The sequence below is a fragment of the Hippopotamus amphibius genome, chromosome 16 (assembly GCF_030028045.1).
Source record: "Hippopotamus amphibius kiboko isolate mHipAmp2 chromosome 16, mHipAmp2.hap2, whole genome shotgun sequence".
Classification (NCBI taxonomy): Eukaryota; Metazoa; Chordata; class Mammalia; order Artiodactyla; family Hippopotamidae; genus Hippopotamus; species Hippopotamus amphibius.
The window spans coordinates 57,112,452-57,133,834 of record NC_080201.1 but is presented as its reverse complement, the minus strand read 5'-3'; the positions used below and the strand labels follow the sequence as shown (position 1 = coordinate 57,133,834).

The window sequence follows — 21,383 nt, the reverse complement described above, 5'->3', positions numbered from 1 at the left end:
AGCCCAGGTAGGGGTGGGGGGAAGCCCTCCATCAGGGATGTGAGGGGCGGGGACAGTGATCTCAGAGTGCCCCTCGCCGTCTGGGGTTCCCACTTTGCTCCACACTGCCTTCGCTGGGGCTGCTGACATGGGACCCACAGGTCCCAAGAGCCAGACCTGGCTGGGTGGCCTTGGTGAGTCCACCTCCCCGCTGAGCTTCACCCTCCCCATGCAGCGCTCTCTGCGCTGAGCCCCATGGGCTGTCCCAAGGCCTGAGCTTTTAGCAATTAGAGCAGCGCCTGCCAGGAGACCTTTCCGAGGAGCCCCATGAACTTCAGAGTTTGGTCCCGCCTGAGCGGCTCCTACAGCTTTTCACAAACAAAGCTGACCTGTACCTTCATGCAGACGTATCTTTGCACGTTGGTTTCCTCTTAGAATCCCTGGATCAGAGGGTGGGTGTATGGTTAACGTTTTAAGAAACCGGTAAACTGTTGTCCACAGTGGTTGTAACATTTCAAATTCCCACCAGCAGGTGCCAGAGTTCCAGTTGCTCCATCCGCATCCTTATCCTCCGCAGCACTTGGGAGAATCCGTCTTTCTAATTTCAACATTCCAATGGGCCTAGGGAAGTATCTGACTATGGAGATTTAAATTTGCATTTCCCTAAAGATTAATGAAGTCTTTTCAGGACCTTATTTGCCAATCATGTCTTCTTTGATGAAGTGTCTATTTCCTCAAAACTTTTGCCCATTTTTTTGAGTTGCCTTCTTATTAAATTGTAAGAGTTTTTTTTTATATATACTAGATACAAATTTTTTTGTCAGATATCTGTTTTGCAAACATTTTCCCAGTCTGTGGCTTGCCTTTTCATTTTTGCAACAGTGTCTTTTGGAGAGCAGAAGTTTTTCATTTTGATGAAGTCCAATATATTTTTTTCCTTTAATTATACTTCATAATTTTTGGTGTCATGTATAAGGTGTCTATATCAAACCTTAGGTCACTAAAATTTCCTCCTCTATTTTCTTAGAGAAGTTTAACAGTTTTAGCTCTTCCTTTAGAGCTTATGCTTTCCTTTTCTTATCTGGTTTCTTATCTCATTTAAATCCATCACTGCCACTTGGCTTCTTGGACAGATAAAGATTCAACCTGGGACTTCCCTGGTGGTACAGTGGTTTAGAATCTGCATGCCAATGCAGGGGACACGGGTTCAATCCCTGAGCCGGGGAAGATTCCACATGCCGAGGAGCAACTAAGCCCGTGTGCCACAACTACTGAGCCCACATGCTGCAACTACTGAAGTCCACTCGCCTAAAGCCTGTGCTCCGCCACAAGAGAAGCCAGTGCACTGAGAAGACTGCACACCACAACGAAGAGTAGCCCCCGCGTGCAGCAACAAAGACCCAACGCAGCCAAAAATATAAAAAATTAAATAAAAAAAAAGATTCAACCTGCAGGCATGGGGGGGTAGAGTGCCAGAAACAGTATAGTAGTCTTGGGTCTGCTAGCATTAAAAAGGTCTGCATGCAAGTTTGGTCCTCACCTCACATCAGGGAAATTGACTGATAAGAATTTTCCTCCACTGACGTGAAACTTTCCTAAAGATAAGGATTCTCACTCTGACTAGACTGTACAAAACTATCTGCTTTCCTTCTGGAAGTCTGGAATTTGGGTACACGCCGGGCAGAGGGTGCCTACATGACCAGACTCCCCACCCCACCCCCAAACCCTTGGGTCCAAAGTCTCTAATGGGCTTCTCTGTGCAGAAACATCGCACACATGTTTCACCGTTTTTGTTGCTGGGGAAACGAACGTGGTCGTGGGAGGGAGCCCTTGTGGGAGGCAGCCAGCATGAGGAACCTTGCACGTGGATTTCTCCAGACTCTCCTTACGATGCACTGCCTGTCCTACTATGTCACTATAATAAATCAACTCTATACTGACTCCTCTAGGACTTTCTAGCAAATCTCTGAACATGGGGGTGGTTTGGGGACCCTGACATAACTGGTACCCCTGGTCAGACCCAGAGGGAGAGGGGGTACGTGAAAGAAAAAGTCTAAAACACAAACCACGCCACGCTGTTTGCTGTTCCATTGTGCTTGGGCTTGAGGGGGGCTGCCAGGAATCACTTTATGAAATTTCAATTTTACTGCACTAGCTAGGGAGACAACGGGCATTTTTCTCGGGTTTGGGGTATAATTAATGCAAATGCCAAATGCATATTTCCAGTCTCTGAATGCCAGATTTTTACATCCAGCTGCCTACTTGACACTGACAATTGGGCGTCTATCGGACACCAGCAACCTGAGTTCCTGATTCACCCAGCCCACCTCTGAGCCCTGTCTTCTCCAGTCTTCCCCATCTCGAAATGGCAACTCCAGACCAGGCCAAAAAAAAAAAAAAAAAAAAAAACCTTGGAGCCCATTGGCTTTTTTCTTTATAGAGCAGCCACTGATGGTGGATTTACTTTTAGAATGGATCATGGATGCCCTCACCCTTCAGCACTTCCACGTGTTGGCACTGATGGAGCCGCTACCACTGGGCAGGACTCAAGGAGCTCCTGCCCAGCCCTGCTTTACCTCAAAGTCTGTTCCCCAGACGGCCACCAGGGGGCGCCAGTCCCCCCTAGCGGCAGCTCACGCCCGGCTTCATCATCCAAAGTCATCACCGTGGACCACAGGGTTGGGGTTAGGGTTAGGGTTACGGTTAGGGTTAGGGTTAGAGTTAGGGTTAGGGTTGGGGTTAGGGTTACGGTTAGGGTTATGTTCTGACCCCCTCTTACTTCTCTCATCTTATGCCTCCCTCACTACACTCCAACTACACTGGCTCTTCAGAGGTTTTCTGGTTTTTTGTGGAGTTTTTTCCCCTTTTCAAAAAATTCACATAAAATTAATCATCTTTGCGTGTACGATTCAGTGGCATGTAGTACATTCGCAGAGTACATTCTACCTATTTTTGAGACATGGTTCTAAATCATCATTTTTTATTGGAAATGATGGGAGACGGGAGTTGTGTTTTTTAATTGCGGTAAAATATACCTAATACTACTTTACCATTAGGTACAGTCACAGTGTTGTGCAACCAGCACCTCTATCTAGTTCCAGGATATTCTCATCACCCCCAAAGGAGGCCTGTACCCATTAAGCGGTCACTCCCCACTCCCCTCTCCCCCCAGCCCCTGGAAACCACTCACCTACCTTCTGTCTCTATGGATTTGCCTGTTCCAGACATTTTGTGTAAATGGAATCATACAATACATGGTCTTTTGTGTCTGACTTAGCATAAATTTTTTTGAGGTTCATCTGTGTTGTAGTATATATTCAACCTCAGAGATTTTGCATTTACTGTTCCCTCTGCCCAGAACACTTTTCCTTCAGACAGTCCTGCGACTGTCCTTACTTCCTTCAGATCTTTCCTCAAATGTCACTTCTTCTCTGACACCCTATTTAAGATTGCAACACCTCCTCCAGCCCTCTGTACCCCCTTTACCTCGTGGCACTGATGCCCTTGACAGTCTATGTTCTTTTTTTTTTAATGCTGTTAGCCATCTCCCCCTCCTAGAATGTGCACTCCGTGTTTTTCTGTTTTTTCCTCCCTCGTGGTATGTGTCTAGCATCTAAAGTGGTGAGTGGCACGTGGCAGGCACTCAGTAAATACTTGTCAGATAAATACATCTTTAAGAAAGTATTTAGTAAGCTTATTAATGAGTTGCTTATATCAATGGCTACAATTGTGAACATCTTTAATTTTCACAAAAACCATCTTTAAAACAACAGGTTAGTGACTTCCCTAGTGGTCCAGTGGTTAAGACTCTGCACTTCCACTGTAGGGGGCATGGGCTCGATCGCTGGTCAGGGAACTAATGTCCCCGCATGCCAAATGGTGTGGCAAAAAAAAAAAAAAAAAAAAGATTCAGTCTGAATAAATTAAACATAGAATTCAAATAAAAAAAAACAGGTCATATATTTGGATGTTAGTTCCTAAACACCGGAAACAATTGAATCATGTAAAAAATGTATGTGAAAGAGGAACACAAAGTAAGTCATCTGTTAACACGAGGAGAATTCTTATCTTCCTCTTCCTGTGATAATTCTTATCTCTTTCTAGGCAAGTAGCAGGCGCTTAGAATTCAGGCAAGTTGGATGGGGGAAAGTGAGGGGAAAGCGGTTCATTTCCTTGCACACTGGCCCTAGGCCGATAAGAAGCCAATTTACATCCTTAAAGGGAAAGGGCGTATTTCTGATTTTAAATGTTGTAAAGTAGAGCTTATAGGCTCTTCTTCCACTGGAGGCAGATTTGTCCAAAGTCCCACTGAGTTTCCACCAGGCCCCTTTCATTCACATGGAGCATACTGAGGTACCCGAAGGAACTAGGGCAAGTATTTTGGTGCAGGCTACACTGAGGAATATGGTACCTGCAGAAGCCTGGGAACCTTCAGCGGTGCTGGTGACCGGAGTGTTTATTCAAATGTCACCTCCTAGGCAAGGCCTTCCCTGAGCATCCTCTTTTTTAAAAATTACCCTTTTTTTTTTAATGCAGTAAAGTGCACAAATATTAAATGTACAGCTCAGTGAAATTTTCATATGTGAAACACCATTTAACCATCTCCCATATCAAGATATAAGTCATTTCCTGTTCCCCAGGAAGCTTTCTCCCACATCTTCCTTGTCAATTCCCAATAAGGGTCACCACTATCCTATATCACCATACATGAGTTTGGCCTGTTTTATAACTTCGTATAAACAAAATCATACAGCATGTACTCTTTATGTCTGGATGCATGCATGGATGGATGGATGGGTGGATGGATGGATGGATGGATGGATGGATGGATGGATGGATGGATGGATGGGTGGGTGGGTGGATGGATGGATGGGTGGGTGGGTGGATGGATGGATGGGTGGGTGGGTGGATGGATGGATAGACAGATGGATGGATAGACCAATGGACAGATAGTGGATGGAAATGGATGGATTGATGGATAGGTGGATACAGTGATGGATGGATGGGGTGGAATGATGCCTGCCAGCCCCTAGGGGTTCCGGGTAAGGGCTCAGCCTGGCAATGGAGGAAGGCACAGGGCAGCTAGGTCAGAGGGCTAGTCAGGGGAGAGGCCTGACACCCCTTGCCCACAGCAAAGTGAAAAGGCCCTGTAGAGTAACTGTCTCCACACCTCCTGCTCTCGCCCCTGCCGGGATCTACACATGTCCTTCATGGCAGGATCCCAGTCTGTCCTATGCGCCCTCTGGCCCTCCCCTTTAACAGCCCCCTGCCCCCACCTTTCCATGTCCAGGACCCCTGCCTACCCGTACTCCACCAGGCCGAGGTCCTGGACCAGGTCTGAGTGGAGGGTGTTTGTAACCAGTGTGGACAAATTAATCAAGTCTCATCGACTGCCACAGACCTTCAAGACCCAAACCGCAGCCCCCAGACTCCAAAAGCCCCTCTGGGTGCGCCTAGAAGACATCTCCTCTGATCAGCTCCCACCCATTTAGAAACCAGCAGCTACTGCGTTGCCCAGAGTGGGGGGTCTAGCTTTTATCCCGCCGGCTCCAATGTGGCCCTTTGAGGGGTCCTGAGTAAGGGCGACGGGGAGCTAGGGTCGCGCGGGAACCTCCCAGGCCAGCAGGTTTCGGGTGGGGGGGGGGGGGGCTCTCCACGCCCCCTGGTGGCCACCATCTCTCCCGCGGCTCCACTAGCTTCCCCTTGAACTTCTGAAATCCCGCGTCTGACGGCCCACACAGGACACTGAGAGAGAAGGTGACGTTAAATGTTCACGCAGGACCACGGGCGGCGCCGCAAGACTGCTCCAGGCATGGTCACCAGGGGCGTCCCCGCCCTGGATCCCCCGCGACAGTTCTCAGCGATCCATCCCGACCCGACCTTCCTGGCCACCCCTCCTCCCTGCTGGGGTCACGTCTAGCCTCGTGGGAGTGGTTCCTCTGCCGCCCTGATTCCCTCCCACCTCTCTGGCCGCTTCCGCTGGGTCTCTTTTGCCGGTCCCCTCCCCCTTCCTCGCCTCCCTCCCTCCCCCAACCCACCCTCTCCCACCCCGCTCACTCTTCTTCTCCTGCTTTTGTCTACTCAGTTTCCACAGCGTTAAATGCCACCAATGCCCACTCGCTGACCACCTTAGTCTCTCCCTGATGGGTCCTCTGAGCTCCAACTCCTGGGTCGGGCCACTTATGCCACTTTGCCTTTTACAAGCTCAATAGGCAATTCAGGCTTGATCCGGTCAAAATTCAGTCGGAATTTCTCTGCCCCAAACCCACTTTTACTTGAGTTGTCCCCATCACAGTTAACCTGCTTTTACTATTCCTCCTCCATCCATTCAGTTCTCATTTTCTGTCTCCCCCTGCCCCTCCCCACCAGCCAGGAAGGTGTTAGAGCTTTACTTCTTGGAACTTGGGTTCCCCAAACCATCTATGTCCCATCTTCACATAGAGCATCTCTCTCCAACCAGATGTTCCACCCAGAATATCCTCGGTGTCATCCTTGGTCTCTCTCCCACTCTCTCACACCCATGTGCAACCTCTTAGCCAATCTGTGCATTCCATCTTCAAAATGGATCCGGAATCTGATCGCTTCTCCCCTCTACCTATTGCACCTTCATCCAGCACCATCATCTCCCACCTGGACTACTGCAGCCGCTTTCTCGTTTCATCTCTTGCCCCAGACAGTCTGTTCCCCAACCACAGCCAGAGGGACCCTCCCTCCTTGTGTGTCCAAATGGCCCTGCGTGATGTGGTCCCAGGATGCACCATGGGCCTCATCTCCCACACTCTCTCTTTGGTTCACTTGGCTCCAGGCACCCAGGCCTCCTTGCCCTTCCTGAGGCTCCCGACCCCAGGGCCTTTGCACTGGCAGTTCTCTCTACCTGGAAACAATTTTCCCTGTGATATCCTCAGGGCTGCCTCCCTTGTTTTATTCCAGTCTCTGCTCAAATGTCAGTTACCAGGAGAGGACTCAGTATTTTGGGTTAATACCTGGGTGGGTGGGTGAGGGTGGGGACCAATGGAAGGGCTGTTTCAAAGGGAGAATGGACATGACCTGGGTGGAATCTCAAATCTGGGCAAGTCACTTCCTTCTCTGTGCTTCAGCTCACACTGGGACCAGAATAACATTCTAGAGTTTGGGTCACAGGAGGATTTTAGATCATAGGCCAATTTCCCCCTCCCCCACCATGAGCACATGGGGCTGGTGAGCACGAAGGGTTGGGGGCGTCATCCAGCAACTGTCTGTCTGTGCTCCTGCCTCAAACGTGGAAGGCTGGGCTCTCTATGTGGAATGGACAAAGTCCTGCCTGGCCCCTGACTCAGCAACTGTGTGGCCTCGGGTAAACCCCTTGCCCTCTCTGGGCCACCATCTCTTTTGCTGGCAAACGAACACAGCAAAAATGTCAGTTTTTCACAGTGGTTTAGTTTCTTGCAGACCTTGGAAAGCTCTTAGAATTTAAAAAATTACTTTCCTGAGTGTAAAAGCAATACACCTTGCGCAGGGTTCAGAACCTAATGAGAAACCATTCCAGGTGTTTTAAACAGGAAGGGGTTTAATACAGGGAATCGGGTGCTTACAAAACCCAGGGAGGCTGAGGCAGTGGGCTCGAGGCAGGCCCTCACGGATGATGCTCAGGATGGCAGCACAGAACCCACCTGCCTCCAGGAAACCTCTGGGCTCAAGAATGCCCAGTCCTGGCTGTGAGCCTGGGGTCACTTCTGCTGTCCACATCTCTGAAGGGACTCTAACTGCTGGGGCCTGTTTTACACCCAGCACCCAGCTGTGAGGGCACCTGGGAAATGCAGTTGCTGCCTCCAGCCCCTTATGTGAGGGGGTGGGTGGAGGTCAGCCGAGCCCACTCAGGGTTTGCCCCAGTGACGCGAAGATACAGAAAAGCAGATTTAAGGAAGAGAAAAATCTAGCATGACTCACCCTCTGAGCACAGTCCCTGTTAACCCTGCTGTACATCCTCCCAAGTGCCCTTCTCTGCCTATGTGTTTATTTACATTTTTAAACTAGTCAGGGTCATACTGTGTCCCTTCCCCATTCAACAGTTCTCCGAGACAGACCATAACTATTTCTCCCAATCATGAGAAGTCTTCCTCTTCCCTCCCCACCAAATATTGTCCCCAAAGCTGTTTTTTTCTTAAATGGTGATGAAATATCCCATTGTGTAGACATCTCACTTATAAAAACCCATTTTCTATTGTCCACATTTGGACTGTTTCTGTTTCTAATCTTGCAGACAGCACGATGGCCAACATCTCTGCCTACATCGAGGCGTCCTTGTCCATATTTTGAATTCCTAGTTTCAAAATTTTGGGGAAATCTGGAAAAAGTCTTGATGGAAAAAGAATCCTCTGGAATCCCCCACCCAAGAGGTTCTGGGCATGGGGTTAGTTCAAGGAACCCCAGCGTGGATGGGGGCAGATCCTGTTTGCTTTATTCCACAAAAGAGCAGAACATAAACACATTCCGGTTATTACACAAGCTTCCGACCCCTGGGTTCTGGCTGCAGAGGCCTCCCTTCCCCGCGCCCATGACCACGCTTCCTTCCATTATACACAGCTCTCTGACCGACCTGCCTCTACATTATGCTTTTCCCCAAATTTCCGGCTGTTTCCTTCGGGCATGTTCCCAGGAGTACAATCAGTGGGTCAAAAGGTAAGAGCATGTGTGAGTCGTCTTTGGCACAGATTACAAGTTTCCACACTTTTTTTCCCCAACCATTTTAGTTTTTTCCCTAGCATTATCATACTAGCCAACACACACCTAGAGCTTACTCTGTGCCAGGTCCCTAAGCACTTCCGTGTGCAGACTCCATCCTTGGAATAACCCATGATGAGGTAGGCACTATCCTTATGTCCATTTTGCAGCTGGGGACTCTGGGGCACAGAGAGGTGAAGGTACCTTCAAAAGGTCACACAGCTAGTATGTAACAGAGCTGGGATTTGAAATCAAGATGCTGGCTCCCAAGTCCATGCTCTTAAACACAATTTAAGGCCGCTGCTTAGAGATGGCCTCCATCCTTTAAATAACCAACTCGTGCTCCCTCTGCAGTACAGATGTTCTATCATTTATTCAGCCATCACCCAACTGGTGGGTAATTCAATTCCAATACCACAATCAGGCAGATTCAGGTTTTGTGGTGCCTGGGGCTTTTACAATTTGGGGGACCCGCTGCAGCAGAAATAGTAACTTACAAGTTCAAAAGGAGGTGCAGAACCTTGGAAGGGACCAGTGCAAGTAACTGGCCTTGAACCTTAAGCTCCATCAACATCACGCTAAATCCCAATGTGCTTTTTCCCAATAATTGCTAGGAAGAGTTTCAAACAGTCAATGCAAACGAGTTTTCCTGGGAGCACCCATACGCGCCAGCAGCCAGATTCTACCGTTAACATTTCCCTGAACTTGTTTGATGATGCATCTGGGCAACTGTCCCTCCCTGATCTGTCCGTTCGTCCCCCTTATTATTTTATGCATAACAAAAGAAGTTGCAGACATGAGGGCAAAACTGCAGCTTGCAAATCTTTAACTAGAGTTCAGCATTTTTAAGTTTCTTCTTTTAATGTAAAAATCAGAAGTGAAATGTAATTGACATGCAGGGAAACCCACAATCAAGTCTTTGCCACCGGCCGTGAGACATGGGGGTAAGGGGGAGGTTCTGACATTGGTCTCTCCCTTCAGCTATTTGTCTTATAAATCGCCTGCTCTATTTTTATAAACAGCTTGTCCTGGAGCAACCTGCCTAAAGGCCATGATAAAAAAAATAGAGGAAGACTAACAGAAAACTAAAAGCAATGAACACTCCTGAAAAGATACCATGCACAAAGTCAAAAGGAAGAGCCTTTTGTCTGTGACATGTATGACAGTCTTCAGATCCTTAATAAATAAAGAGCTACTACAAATAAACAAGAAAACAACCTAGAAGGAAAATGGTCCAAAGGTTTGAACCAGCATAGAAGAAACCACCAGTGATCATATGAAAAGGTGCTTAACCTTAACTGATAACCACACACAATAAAATAAAAATAGTGAGACCATACAGTAGTAAAGCTACAAGCAAATGGCGGGGCCCCCAGGCTCCTGGAGGGTAAACATCAGCACAGCCTAGCAGAGAGCAATTTGGCTAAATCCAAATGACCTTTTAGATACTTTCCCTGTAACCCAGAGATTCACTTTTAGGTACCTATCCTACAGACACATATGAAACGGCACAGCTACACAGGTATCTCTTCCAGCTTCACCAGGAGCAATATTGGCCTGGGTGAGTAGAATCACAGCACAGCCATACAGTGGAATTCTATGCAGTTGTGAAAAAGAACGAGGACACACCCTACACAGACACAGAAAGTTCCCCAACATACGCTAAATGCCAAGTTACAGAACCACATACGGTATGATCCTACCCCAAGACACAGGAAAATTAAACCACTTCTGTTTTCCAATGTACATGTATGTAATTTAACAGACTCACAAGTGGAGCATAATGAAACCATTCACAGCAAACCACGGAGATGGCTACCTCTGCAGAGGACCAGAATGGAGGGCAAAGATCAAGGGGGACCGTTCATGTGCTTCTCTGGTATGTTTATGAATCGTATCAATGACTTACAGTGAGGCCGTAGTCCTTTATTACTTGTACAATAAAGGTTTAAAAAGTCCTTTATAGTGAGAGTGGGGGTGGGAGGATTAACCTCACCTTTAAAGGGGGAACAGGGATAGGGACTTCCCTGGTGGTCCAGTGGTTAGGACTCCACGCTTCCACTGCAGGGGGTGCAGGTTCAATCCCTGGTGAGGGAACTGAGATCCCACATGCCAGACAGTGCAGCCAAAAAAAAGGGGGGGGCGGGGAGGCGGCAGACAATAGGCAATTCCAGCCCTCCTAAACTGGCTGTCATGAGGGTTCGATGAGGAAGAACAGGTGGGCAGCAAACGTCAGCTGCTGCTCTGAACAATGTAACAGGGCTGTGGTCAAGGTCTGCCTCCCTGTCACTGGAGCGGGATGGGCCACCTCCTCCCATCAGAAACCCAAGTGCAGGCCCCACCCCACCCCCGCCCAAGAGCCACAGGCCCATCTCCTCTTCCTATTTCTGTGAGACGTTGTTCACTCCTGGGACGGCTGCTCCCTGCCTCTGCTGGACGGGCCCTCTGCCATGCCCTGGCTTCCCACCAGGCTTTGGCGGAGACGAAGGTCCTGGTACCCACATCCCTGTGTGCTGGGGAGGACGAGCAGAGGGAGAAGCCACCCCAGGAGGGAGACAAGTCACATGCGAGGCCCGAGGTGTTGCTCAGCAGGTGCTTTATTGAAGGGCGGGGGCTCCAGCAGCTACAACCTGGGGACAGAGGGGAGGCTGAGAGTGGACAAGGGGAGTGGGGGGCCCCACCTCCTCCGCCATGTGACACCCCCTCTTCTGGTTTGGGCCCTTCCATTTCCCCTTGGGGACTCTCTCTGGCCTAACTCTGGGGTCAGCTGGCTCTGGCAGGCTGACCCTCTCCAGCGCCTGCCCAGAGACCATTGCTCCAGCACTGGCCATGACAACCAGGTCTGGGAGGGGCCCCGGACAACTGAAGACCACCAGGGAGAAGGAGAGCACCACTCACTGGATCTCGCGGAACGCCCGCTTCTCCACGAGCTTCACTTTGTACTTGCGCTTGAACCTGGGGGAGGGAGAAGAGAGCAGTTGGCGACCTCAAGCCCACCCGGCGCAGGAAGGTTCCCGACTCCCGCCCCCCACGGCAGCCCCAGGCCCTCACTTGGCTCGCTCCCGAGGCTCGAGCATGTTTCTCCTCTGGAAGCTCTTGAACCGGTCACGGAGGATGTTGCCCTCGGGCTGTGGGACACAGAGGAAGGCCTCAGCCGGGACCTGGCAGAAACCCCAGGGCCCCGACCTCTCCACTGGATTCCCCCGTCAGCCAAGGCCCCCAGTCTGGCCTCATGTACACCAGGGGCTCAGCGTGGCCCGGAGCTCATGGGGTGACAGGCACGGATCACAGGCCGGCCCTGAGCTGGGTTTGGAGGAAGCAACACGAAGGCAGCTGGAGGAGAAATGGGAACAGGCGTGGCTGGCAGAGGGGCAGCACGGGCAAAGGCGGGGTCAGAGGGAGACCACTAAAAGCACAGCTGGCTGGAAGCCCGAGGCAGGCCAGACCGCACAGGGCCCGTGGCTGTGTGAGGAGCTGGGCTTCCTCCCGGGGGCACTGGGGAGCCACAGCAGGTTCTGAGTGGGAGAGGAACAGGGTCTGTTTTGAGCTTTAGAAAGAACCCCCCGGGACTGAAGATGGTGAGCGTGGGGTCAGGAGACCAGGGGCTGCGACGGGACCAGGCCGGGAGGAAAGGCCTTCTGAGGGTCCCAGGCTAAAACCATCACATCACTTAGCCCCTCACCCCCCCCCCGAGACCCTGCGCCCTCAGCCCCCGGGCATCGGCCCAACCAGCCCAGCCTGGGGGCAGCCATGATGTCGCCCACAGTCCCTGGAGGACACGGGGAGCAAGGATGGGTGTCATCACCGGGCACGGGCGTCTCCCCTACAGCATCCCAGCACCTCAGACGGACAAGTACCTTCAGAGTCCTGAGAGAGTCAGACAGCTCCGAGCTGAGCTGCACGTCAATGTCAGGGTCCTGATACCTGGAGAACACGGGGCGGGGCACCCGGGGGTCAGCCTGGCCCAGGACACAGGGCCAAAGGCCCCTCCTGGGAACAGCAGGCCCGGCAGCAGGGCTGAGAACACGGGGCGCTGGAGGAAGAGAGGGTTTCCCAGGAGGGGCCCAGGCTGCGCAAACGCAGGAAGGCACCAGACGGGGACCCGGACCCCTCCCAGCCTCCCGGGAGCCCCCAGCCCAGGCCTCACTTGAGCCGCCCCAGCCGCCGGGGCCTGTCCGCCTCTGCCAGCCGCCTCGCCTGCCGCCGCGCCCGCCGCCGAGCCAGCTCCGCCAGCCACCGCGCCACCTGCGCCTTGATCCCGCGCAGCCTGAAGAGCTCCTGGTGCCGGAGCCGGGCAGCCCGCACCGCGGCCTGCTGCACCCTCTGCAGGGACAGGCGGGGTCAGCACCATCCGGCCCCGGGGGGCCTCTCCTTCACCTGCTCCCAGGGCACAGCAGCTGCTCCTAGGCGCCTGTTTTCTCAACCGACCTTCCTTATCCACTTTTCTCTGGGGTTCATAAAGCCTCCCCACCCCCACCCATCAGCACCAGGGGCCCGGTCCAGCACGTTCCCCGCTGCATCCTCTGAGCCCAGAGAGGCGTCTGGAGGATACCAGGCACCAGGTCTCTGCTGACAAAGCAGCTTCAAGGATCCCAAACAGCCCCCAAAGCAGGCTGCGGACAGGAGAAATCAGGCTGCGGGGTAAGGGGAAGCAGACCGCAGCCCACGGCGCTCACCAGCACCCGGGCGGCCTTCTCCCGCCGTCGCTGCTGCTCTGTCTTCTTCTCCGCGGAGGCCAGGCGCACAGCTGCGGCCGAGGCCTCGGCTCCTGCGGCCTGGTCTCCTCCAGCCTGGGGCCCCGCGTCCTGGCCCTCACCTGGCTCCCCCTCGCCCTCCGACTCCTCCAGCAGCCCCTGGCACATCTCCTGGAAGGCAGACTCCTGGGGAGAGGGGGCGGGTCAGGGGCCGGGCAGGTAGCGGGCAGGGCGGGCGGGCGGGGGGCCTGCGCTCACCGGGGTGGCCGCCTGCTCCGAGGCCGGCAGGGCCAGCCGCCGCTCCAGCGTCTCCGCCGCCTTCTGCCGCCGCAGCTCCACCTCGTGGGCCGCCCGCAGCAGGGTCTGGGAGGGGGCGGAGAGGCAGGTCAGGACCCGGGCCCCGGAGGCCCCTCCTGGGAGTTACAGACCTGGCCCTCTCACCTCCCACCGGCACCCCCACGCCCACCCCACGGCCCAGGGCTCCCGTCCTCTACCAGGCCTCCCTGCACAGCAGCCAGAGGGGATCTCTAATCCTTAACCTCACGTCTGCTCTGCCCCTTCTCTTAAAGGACAGTCTGGTCTCTACATACTGCAGGGCTCCACGTCTGTGAAGCACCCTGAGCAGGCAAATTCACACAGACGGGATGGAGAGCGGTGGCTGCCTGAGACCAGGGGTGACGGGGAACCGGGGGGCAGCAGCGGACGGGCACAAGGTTTCTCTCTGAGGTGACGAAAATGTCCTAAAACTGACTGTGGTGATGGCCACAGATGTCTCAATACACTCAACACCCCTGAACCGTGTTCTATGAGTGAGCAAGTCACATGGCATAGGAATGACATCTCAGCAAAGCAATTACGTTTAAAAAAACCAACCCAAACCAAAAAGCAACGGTCTGATCTCTCCGTGAGGAAGAGCCCACAGTGATAGGCGCCCCCCTGCCTGCGGCCGCCCTGTCCTCCTGCCATTCAGCACCGTGCTCTCTGCCCCCGGCCCTGCGGGTGGAGCAGGGCAGAGACCAGGGCGGAGGCCGGCTCACTGAGCGCCGCTGGACAGCGCTCACAGGCGCACCTGCAGCTGCTCAGGGACCTCGACTTCCCTCCAGGGACCTGTGCTCCCCGAGGGCGGGAGTCTGTCCCCTCGGCCCGGGACACCTGCGCCCAACAGAAATCTGTGAAATGCACGGTGACTCTCGCTGCCAGCTTTTCCTGTTGCTGAACAACGCTCGCCCCTGCACGAAGCTCATTCGGTCACAGGGTTTGCTGCTAACAGTTGAAGGCCTCTTGTGTTTATGGCCCACAGAGCTCCTGAAAGGGGGTGCGGTCTCACTCACCTCTGGGCCTCCGCACGTGCTATTCCCTCTGCCTGGAACACCCCCTTCTTCCCTCTCCTGCCACAGCAAACTGCCCCCAGTCCCCGCTCTGATGCCCCCCTGTGCCCCTCCACCCCGGCCCTGCCCAAGCTAGGCCATCACTGTCTGGGAAGAGGTCTGTCTCCCCGACGGGACCATGAGCTCTGGGAGAGTACGCTGGCCCAGTGGCTGAGCACCGACTGAGAGGCCTGGCTGGCGGCATACCTGGTGGTCCTCAAAGGATGGGTTGTAGGAGGCTCCCGCGGGCACCACCTCCACGGCAGGCGCCTGGGAGGGCTTGGTGTGGAGATGCTGCGGCCGCTGGGGAAGGACGAGACCAAGGCAGGGTAAGGCCCGGGAGCCCCGTGACGCCAGCTCCCACAGCGCCGGTGCTGGGACCCCGGGCTCGGGAGGCGGCAGAGGCCTCAGCATGGCCCACGGCCTTCAAGGTGGGAGGTGTCTGCGGCATCTGAACAATGGACAGCTGGTACCCCAGGTGTAGCAGCCCCAGGACAAGCACGCAGGAGCTCTGCTCGCCTTTCCTGAGAAGAGTCCCTGTCACCCGAGCGGCGGGTGGGGGTGACCCTTATAAAATCATATTGTACAGTCACCACACCATCACCGAAATCGGCAGCCATGTTCGACAGCGAACCAAGCCACGTTTGGTGATGTTGTCTGTCAGCTCGGGACACCGAAGACAAAAGGCTGCCAAACACTTCGAGTGCGGCCCTGCGGCCCCCAGGAGCTTGGGAGAAATGAAGGGCCCCGGGCTCACCTGAAACCCGCTTATCGGAACCTACACTTTAACAAGCCCGACCCCCAGGACCTGAGTGCCCGCTCAGCTCTGAGCAGCACCTCCCTGTCTGGACTCGCCATGTCCCTGCCCGGCTGGCCTCCACCCCAGCAAAGGCCCTTGGTCTCCAGCGGACGCCTCGGAGGTCACCCGGACACCCCCCTGCCCCCCCCCCCATCCAACTGCCTGCCAGACCAGGTGCCAGGCCAGGTGCTTCTGCCCAAGGGCGTGTCTTGGGCCACCCTGCCCCCCACAACACCGGGGTGCCCGCTCCACCACAATCCCACCTCCTCAGAGCGTCCCGCAAGCCCACTGCTCTCCTGCGCCAAAGCACTTAGAAGAAAAGCCCACAGCCAGAACTGGGCTCCTCACAGCCTTCTCCCCATCCCACCCCCACATGCAGGCTCCTCGCCTGCCCCACGGCACCGCCCTCGTCTGGAGGCTCTGTCCTTCCATCTCTGCAATCTCACTCACTACCCCAGGTCTCCAACCCATCTGTACCATCTTATTATCCAGTGAAGGTTTCGCTCGTCTCCCTGAAGTGTCTCCCACGGACCCGCCACCACTCTGCCCTCTCCCCTGGAGGCAGCGGACCGGCTGCCTGGCTCAGCACGTGGGCTCCCGGTCACACAACAGCTGGGCTGTGACACTGAGGGTCTACGGCCTGAAAGTTCCCCCACCCCGTCCCCCGGCCCCATCACCTAGGATGCCTTTCTGGGACGAATTCTCACCTTCACGCCTTTCTTCTTGGTCTGCTCCAGGAAAAAAGGGTCCTGGCCCTCCAAGGGCCCCTCCAAAGGGTCTGTGGAAGCAGCGAGGGGCAGCTGCTGAGGACACATCGTGGCCCCGAGGGGCTCCCTCCCACCCCTCCTCCCTTCAGAAAGAGGGCACTGAAGCACTGATTCAAAGGTGGCCAGGGCAGCACTGATCCGCAGACCCCAAAGGGCTTCGAACGCTAGGCACAAGAGCACGTGGAGGTGGAGGGGTCCAGAAAGCAGAAGGGACCCAAGGCTGAGGGGCAGGAGGTGGTCCACTTCAGAAAGGGGGGTGCAAATGGGAAAACGGAGCCACTTCAAGCCATCTTACTCTGCCAAACACCCTCAAAGCAACACCCACAGGGCACCCCCCTCACATACAGGACACAGCAGCAGGGACACTCACTGCCTTGGGCCCAGAGGTCATAGAAGGGCCCCTCGACCGTGTCCTGGGGCCCGGGCTTGGCTCTGGCCGCGGGAGGGTTGAGGAGCCGGGCCTGCGCCCTGCGCACCTCCCGCGGAAGCTCGCCCCGCTCTGCCAGCCTCTCCCATAGCTGCTCCTTCCGCTTGAGCTTCTTGGCGTTGGGGACCTGGTGGGCAAGGACACTGGGTGGGGAGAAGCGGCACAGGCGCAGCAGGTAAGTCGGGCCCCGCCCCCACACCAGGCATCCCTCCCCACCACCCCCCCCCCGCATCTCCTCCCTCTACAGAGGCCTGCCCGGGCTCCTTCTCCTCCTGGCCTGATCCGGCAGCTACAGAAACCATCTCCCCACATCCGTCTCCAGCCCAGGCCTCTCTCCTGAGCCCCACCTGACAACACAATGGCCCCTGCCCTAGATGTCTCCCAGGGACCTTGCCCTTCACTTCAAAACCAACTTCAGCATCGCATGCTGTCTACCCCACCGCCCGACCACCCCTCCCCTCCTCAGGGGGCCGTCACGAAGCCCCGCCCGCCCCAGCCCCTGATCGTAGTGCCCGCGCGGCCCTCTCCTCCATCCCCAGAGCCCTCGGCCTGGTCCAGGCCCATCCTCACCTGCCCCAGCCTCGCTGCATCCAATCCCTTCTCTAAAGCTCAAATCTGACCCCATCCTCCCCTCCAGCACCCTTCACCAACTACCCTCCCTGCCCAGGATTTCTTTAGGGCCAGGAAGTAGGGGCCGCACAGAAGGGCACGAGGCCAGATCCAGAGGGGAAGAAGGGTCTGGGGGTGGTGGGATACTCACTCTTTGGGGGCAGGGACCTTGGACGTGTTCTCTAGGATGAGGTCGATCCGAAGGGGTTTCTTGAGAAGCAGTGACCTCTTCTGGCCTCTGGTCCTCTTCTTGTTCAGCTCTACGGCTGGGAGAAAGGTAAGAATCAAGGCTTCAGGCCTCCTCACGCCTCAAGACCGACTTCCGACTCCCCTCATTCCAGCTCCACTGCAGCTATCAGACGTGCATCCCAGTACAGACCTGGAGGTCCCAGGCTGACCCCAGGCTCCCACCTGAGGAAAGGGGTCCCCAAGGGCAGGGCCCAAGGTGCCCAAGCTGTGACTCCCCCCACACACCCATTTCCTGGGCCAGCTAAGGCAGCCCTGTGCTGGGGACACAGAGGAGTCAGACCACTGCCCTATAGACAAGCTTCCAGAGGCAACAGGAAAGTGGCCACAGAACCATTAACGCTAACAAGGAAAAAATCAGGTGGTCAGGTGACACGAGGCCCAGGAAGCTGGACTCAGGACCCAAGATGGCCGATTCTTAGCACAACAGAATTTTCCGCCTTTACTTCTAAAGCCTAATAGTAAAATGAACTCTAACACAAAACATACTAGGATGGAATCCACATCCTTCCATTTGCTAAAAGACCTCATGAAAGTGACTTTCTTCCTGAGCTGCCAAAATAAGGTTTAATGCCTACCTCACAGGGTTGGTTGGAGACGCAATTACCACTGACCACGGAACAACATGGGCTTGAGCTGCTACAGTCCACTTATACGTGGATTTGTTTCAACAGTAAATACTACAGGAATACAAGATCTGCAGTCGGTTGAATCCACAGGTGTGGAACCAAGAATACAGAGGGCTGACTATAAATTACACGTGGATTTTCAACCACGTGGAAGGTCGATGCCCCTAACCCCCGCACCGTTCAAGGGTCGTCTGTATTTCAAAATCCCACAGCACAGTGATCACCTGTGAAACCGCACAATCGCTGTTGCATTTCTACCTTTTTTTTTTAACCTAAAGCAGAACCTGTAACTACTTCCTCGCCTGCTCACCAGGGCAGCTCCCTGCCTTACCCTTCTGTTCACAGAGCAGATCTCCTCACTTCTGTGAAAGTCGACCTCTTTAATAACCCTTTCTTACCTGCTCACTCAAAGACTCTTCCCCACCAGAGGTCCTTTCATCTTCCTTAGACCACATCTCTTCACTGATCTCATACGTGCTCATAAACGCTGTCCTACTGTCACAGCAGCCTGACATTCTGCTCATTAAAGCTATCGGCTTTCCCCTTAAAACTGACCCCTTAGCTTTTCTAACCCTTCCTTAAAGCAGATCCCTTATTCTTTGTTTTTCTAGGTATTAACAGTAAACCCTATTACTCACTGAAGCAAACCCTAACTTGCTTCTCCTCCACTTGTTTTAGCAGGTTCCAACCCTGCATTTTGGCAAATTAAAGCAAGCAGATCAAGACGAGTTTCTTACCAACTCACTCAAGTTGATCCCTTTGTTCTCTTTAAAGCACAGCTTACTGACTAAAACAGATCTGATTCCTTGTAGCAAGTCCCTCACTTGCTTTTCTACAAACTAACAGAGACCTCTTAATTTATGTCTTAAATATTCACCAAGACAGATCCCTACTGGCTTCTCTGGGCACTGAGATCTCTGGAACCTCAGAAGGAAAACGAGTTCTTTAGGTTAGTTCCTAGTTGGCTTTCTGTTCGTTCCAACTCCCCTTATTTATAGTAAACATCGTTTTTTGCAGCTCTTTGCCACCCACACCGCGCGGTTAACACCGATCCTGTTAAGAGGCTGAAATGGCCTAGAGAACGACCAATCACCGCCACACACTACCACAAAAACCTTTCCTCACCTTTATTCTTGAAGCCAGTGTCCACGAAGAAGAGTTTTTCATTCGGCGCTTCTGATATCAAACCACTGGGAGATGGAAATGCAGAATGTTAGCCACAGAAGTTGGGTAGGGGGGGCCACGACGCTGTGGGAGGAGCAAGTATAACCTCTCAGGGCCCAGCTTTCCCATTATGCTCATTCGAGCACGCTCTTCCCGCCAAGGACCCCCCCCCCAGGTCACTGCCCCTCCCTCCAGCTTGAAGAATTTAATACTTAAAACGCAACTAACCTACGGCGGGTGCATGGGACTTACTAATGCCAAGTAAGTATTCGCGGTTTATCTGGGTTCTAATTCAACCGATAACCCTATCAAGCCTCCCAGGCTGTCACCCGGAGTTCCCAGCGCCCCCCCCCCCCCACCCCGGCTTCCCCAGCGGTGCCCGGACAGGAGGTCCCAGGCCCCCGGAAGTCCCCCCAGGCACTTCGGCCTCGCCCCGAGCCACACAGAACGTGGTCCAGCTGTCGAAAGGCCCGCCGCACGCACCCGCTCGTGCGCTCCTGCAGCCGCACGTCCTCCAGGAACTGATCCACTTCCAGTCCCAGCGGCTCCTGAGCGAGCCGCCGCCAGCCCCGCTTTTTATTTCTTGGGCCTCGCCGCCGCCGCCTCAGCGCCGGGTCCACCGAAGTGGGCCGCAGCCCCAGGAAGCCGGAATCGGCCTCGGTTTTCGAGCACTGCCCACCACCACCACCACCACCACCGTTTCCCGCCGCCATCTTGTTAAAGGAAGAAGTTGGCCCCCGGCACCCGGAAATCCGGCTTGGAGCGTGCGCGCGCCGAAATCCCTCCCCCTCTGGTGACGTACTTCCTGTGACCGCTATCTTGGCAGGGTAGCTGGAGCAGCAAAGGGGCGGGGAGGCTGCCATTTTGGTAAAGATAAATGGCTCCTCCCTCTTCTGCAGATCCCTCCTGGCCCCAGGTTATACGTTTCCGGGCCCTAGCCCTAGGTGAAATACCATTCCTGGCTGCCTAGGAATTTTTTTTTTAAATCACACTTTTGGGATTTTATTCAATTAATTTCTTTTTTTAAAATAACTTTTATGGTTTATTTACTTATATTTTTTATTTTTGGCTAGGTTGAGTCTTTGTTGCTGCACCCGGGCTTTCTCTGGGGGGGGGGGCTACTCTTGGTGGTGTCAATTTACCCTCCTACCCAGAGGGTAGGGGACTAATTGTTTTCTCTAAACCTCACCAATACTTGCTGTTCTGAAACTTTTTGTTTTTATTCATCTGATAGGGAAACCTAATTTTTAAAAAATTTTTTAAATTTATTTTTTGGCTGCATTGGCTCTTCGTTGCTGTGCAGGGGATTTCTCTAGTTAGAGTGAGAGGGGTTACTCTTCCGTGTGGTGCACGGGCATCTCACTGTGATGGTTTCTCTTGTTGAACATAAGCTCTAGGTATGCGGGCTTCAGTAGTTGCAGCATGCGGGCTCAGTAGTTGTGGCTCACGGGCTTAGTTACTCCTCTGCATGTGGATCTTCCTGGACTAGGGATTGAACCTGTGGGCCCTGTGTTGGTAGGCGGATTCTTAACCACTGTGCCACCAGGGAAATCCAGGAATACTTTTAAAATACTTTTTGCTGGGGCTTCCAAGGTGGCACAGTGGTTAAGAATTCTCCTGCCAATGCAGGGGACACAGGTTCGATCCCTGCTCCAGGAAGATCCCACATGCCACAGAGCAACTAAGCCCATGCACCACAACTATTGAGCCTGAGCTTTAGAGCCCATGTGCTGCAACTACTGAAGCCCATGCACCTAGAGCCCGTGCTCCACAACAAGAGAAGCCACGGGCAGTGAGGAGCCCGCGCACCACAACGAAGAGTAGCCCCCACTCACTGCAACTAAAGAAAGCCCGTGCACAGTAAAAAATAAAATAAAATAAAATACCAACACGGCCAATAAAAAAAAATACTTTTTTGCTGAATGTTTTAAAAATCTAGTGTTCTTAAAAAAGAAAAGTTGGAACCGTCAGTGGCAGATTCAGCACAAGACACATCCCAATC

General features: G+C 53.7%; 1 protein-coding gene and 1 non-coding gene across 4 annotated transcripts; both read right to left on the bottom strand.

The window, feature by feature from the left end:
• Positions 1-11,258: 11,258 nt before the first annotated feature.
• On the bottom strand, positions 11,259-20,123 carry NOP53 (NOP53 ribosome biogenesis factor). Of its 3 annotated transcripts, none has more exons than XM_057712685.1 (13): positions 19,865-20,122; positions 19,343-19,407; positions 17,494-17,608; positions 16,677-16,876; positions 16,247-16,317; positions 14,948-15,043; positions 13,632-13,736; positions 13,356-13,559; positions 12,827-13,002; positions 12,537-12,603; positions 11,731-11,807; positions 11,578-11,634; positions 11,259-11,309 (listed from the first exon to the last, which is right to left on the bottom strand). In XM_057712685.1, exons 1-13 carry the CDS (start codon positions 20,092-20,094, stop codon positions 11,303-11,305), a joined length of 1,470 nt encoding a protein of 489 aa, XP_057568668.1. In that variant the 5' UTR covers positions 20,095-20,122; the 3' UTR covers positions 11,259-11,302. The 3 variants fall into 3 exon arrangements, with proteins under 3 accessions (XP_057568668.1, XP_057568669.1, XP_057568670.1); XM_057712686.1 differs by having other exon boundaries at positions 17,494-17,602; XM_057712687.1 differs by lacking the exon at positions 11,259-11,309 and having other exon boundaries at positions 11,574-11,634; positions 17,494-17,602; positions 19,865-20,123.
• LOC130839417 (small nucleolar RNA SNORD23) lies at positions 12,380-12,490 on the bottom strand. The gene has a single exon (XR_009049821.1). It is a non-coding gene; the product is annotated as a small nucleolar RNA SNORD23 (small nucleolar RNA).
• Positions 20,124-21,383: the final 1,260 nt, after the last annotated feature.

What these genes read in the sequence shown, in the direction of transcription:
- NOP53 (XM_057712685.1), bottom strand. Translation starts at nt 20,094, where the DNA reads ATGGCGGCGGGAAACGGTGGTGGTGGTGGTGGTGGTGGGCAGTGCTCG. An exon ending in CCAAGAAGAAAGGCGTGAAG is followed by an intron (nt 15,044 to 16,246) that starts GTGAGAATTCGT and finishes GTCCTTCCCCAG; the next exon opens with CGGCCGCAGCATCTCCACAC. An exon ending in GAGCCTCGGGAGCGAGCCAA is followed by an intron (nt 11,635 to 11,730) that starts GTGAGGGCCTGG and finishes TCCCTCCCCCAG; the next exon opens with GTTCAAGCGCAAGTACAAAG.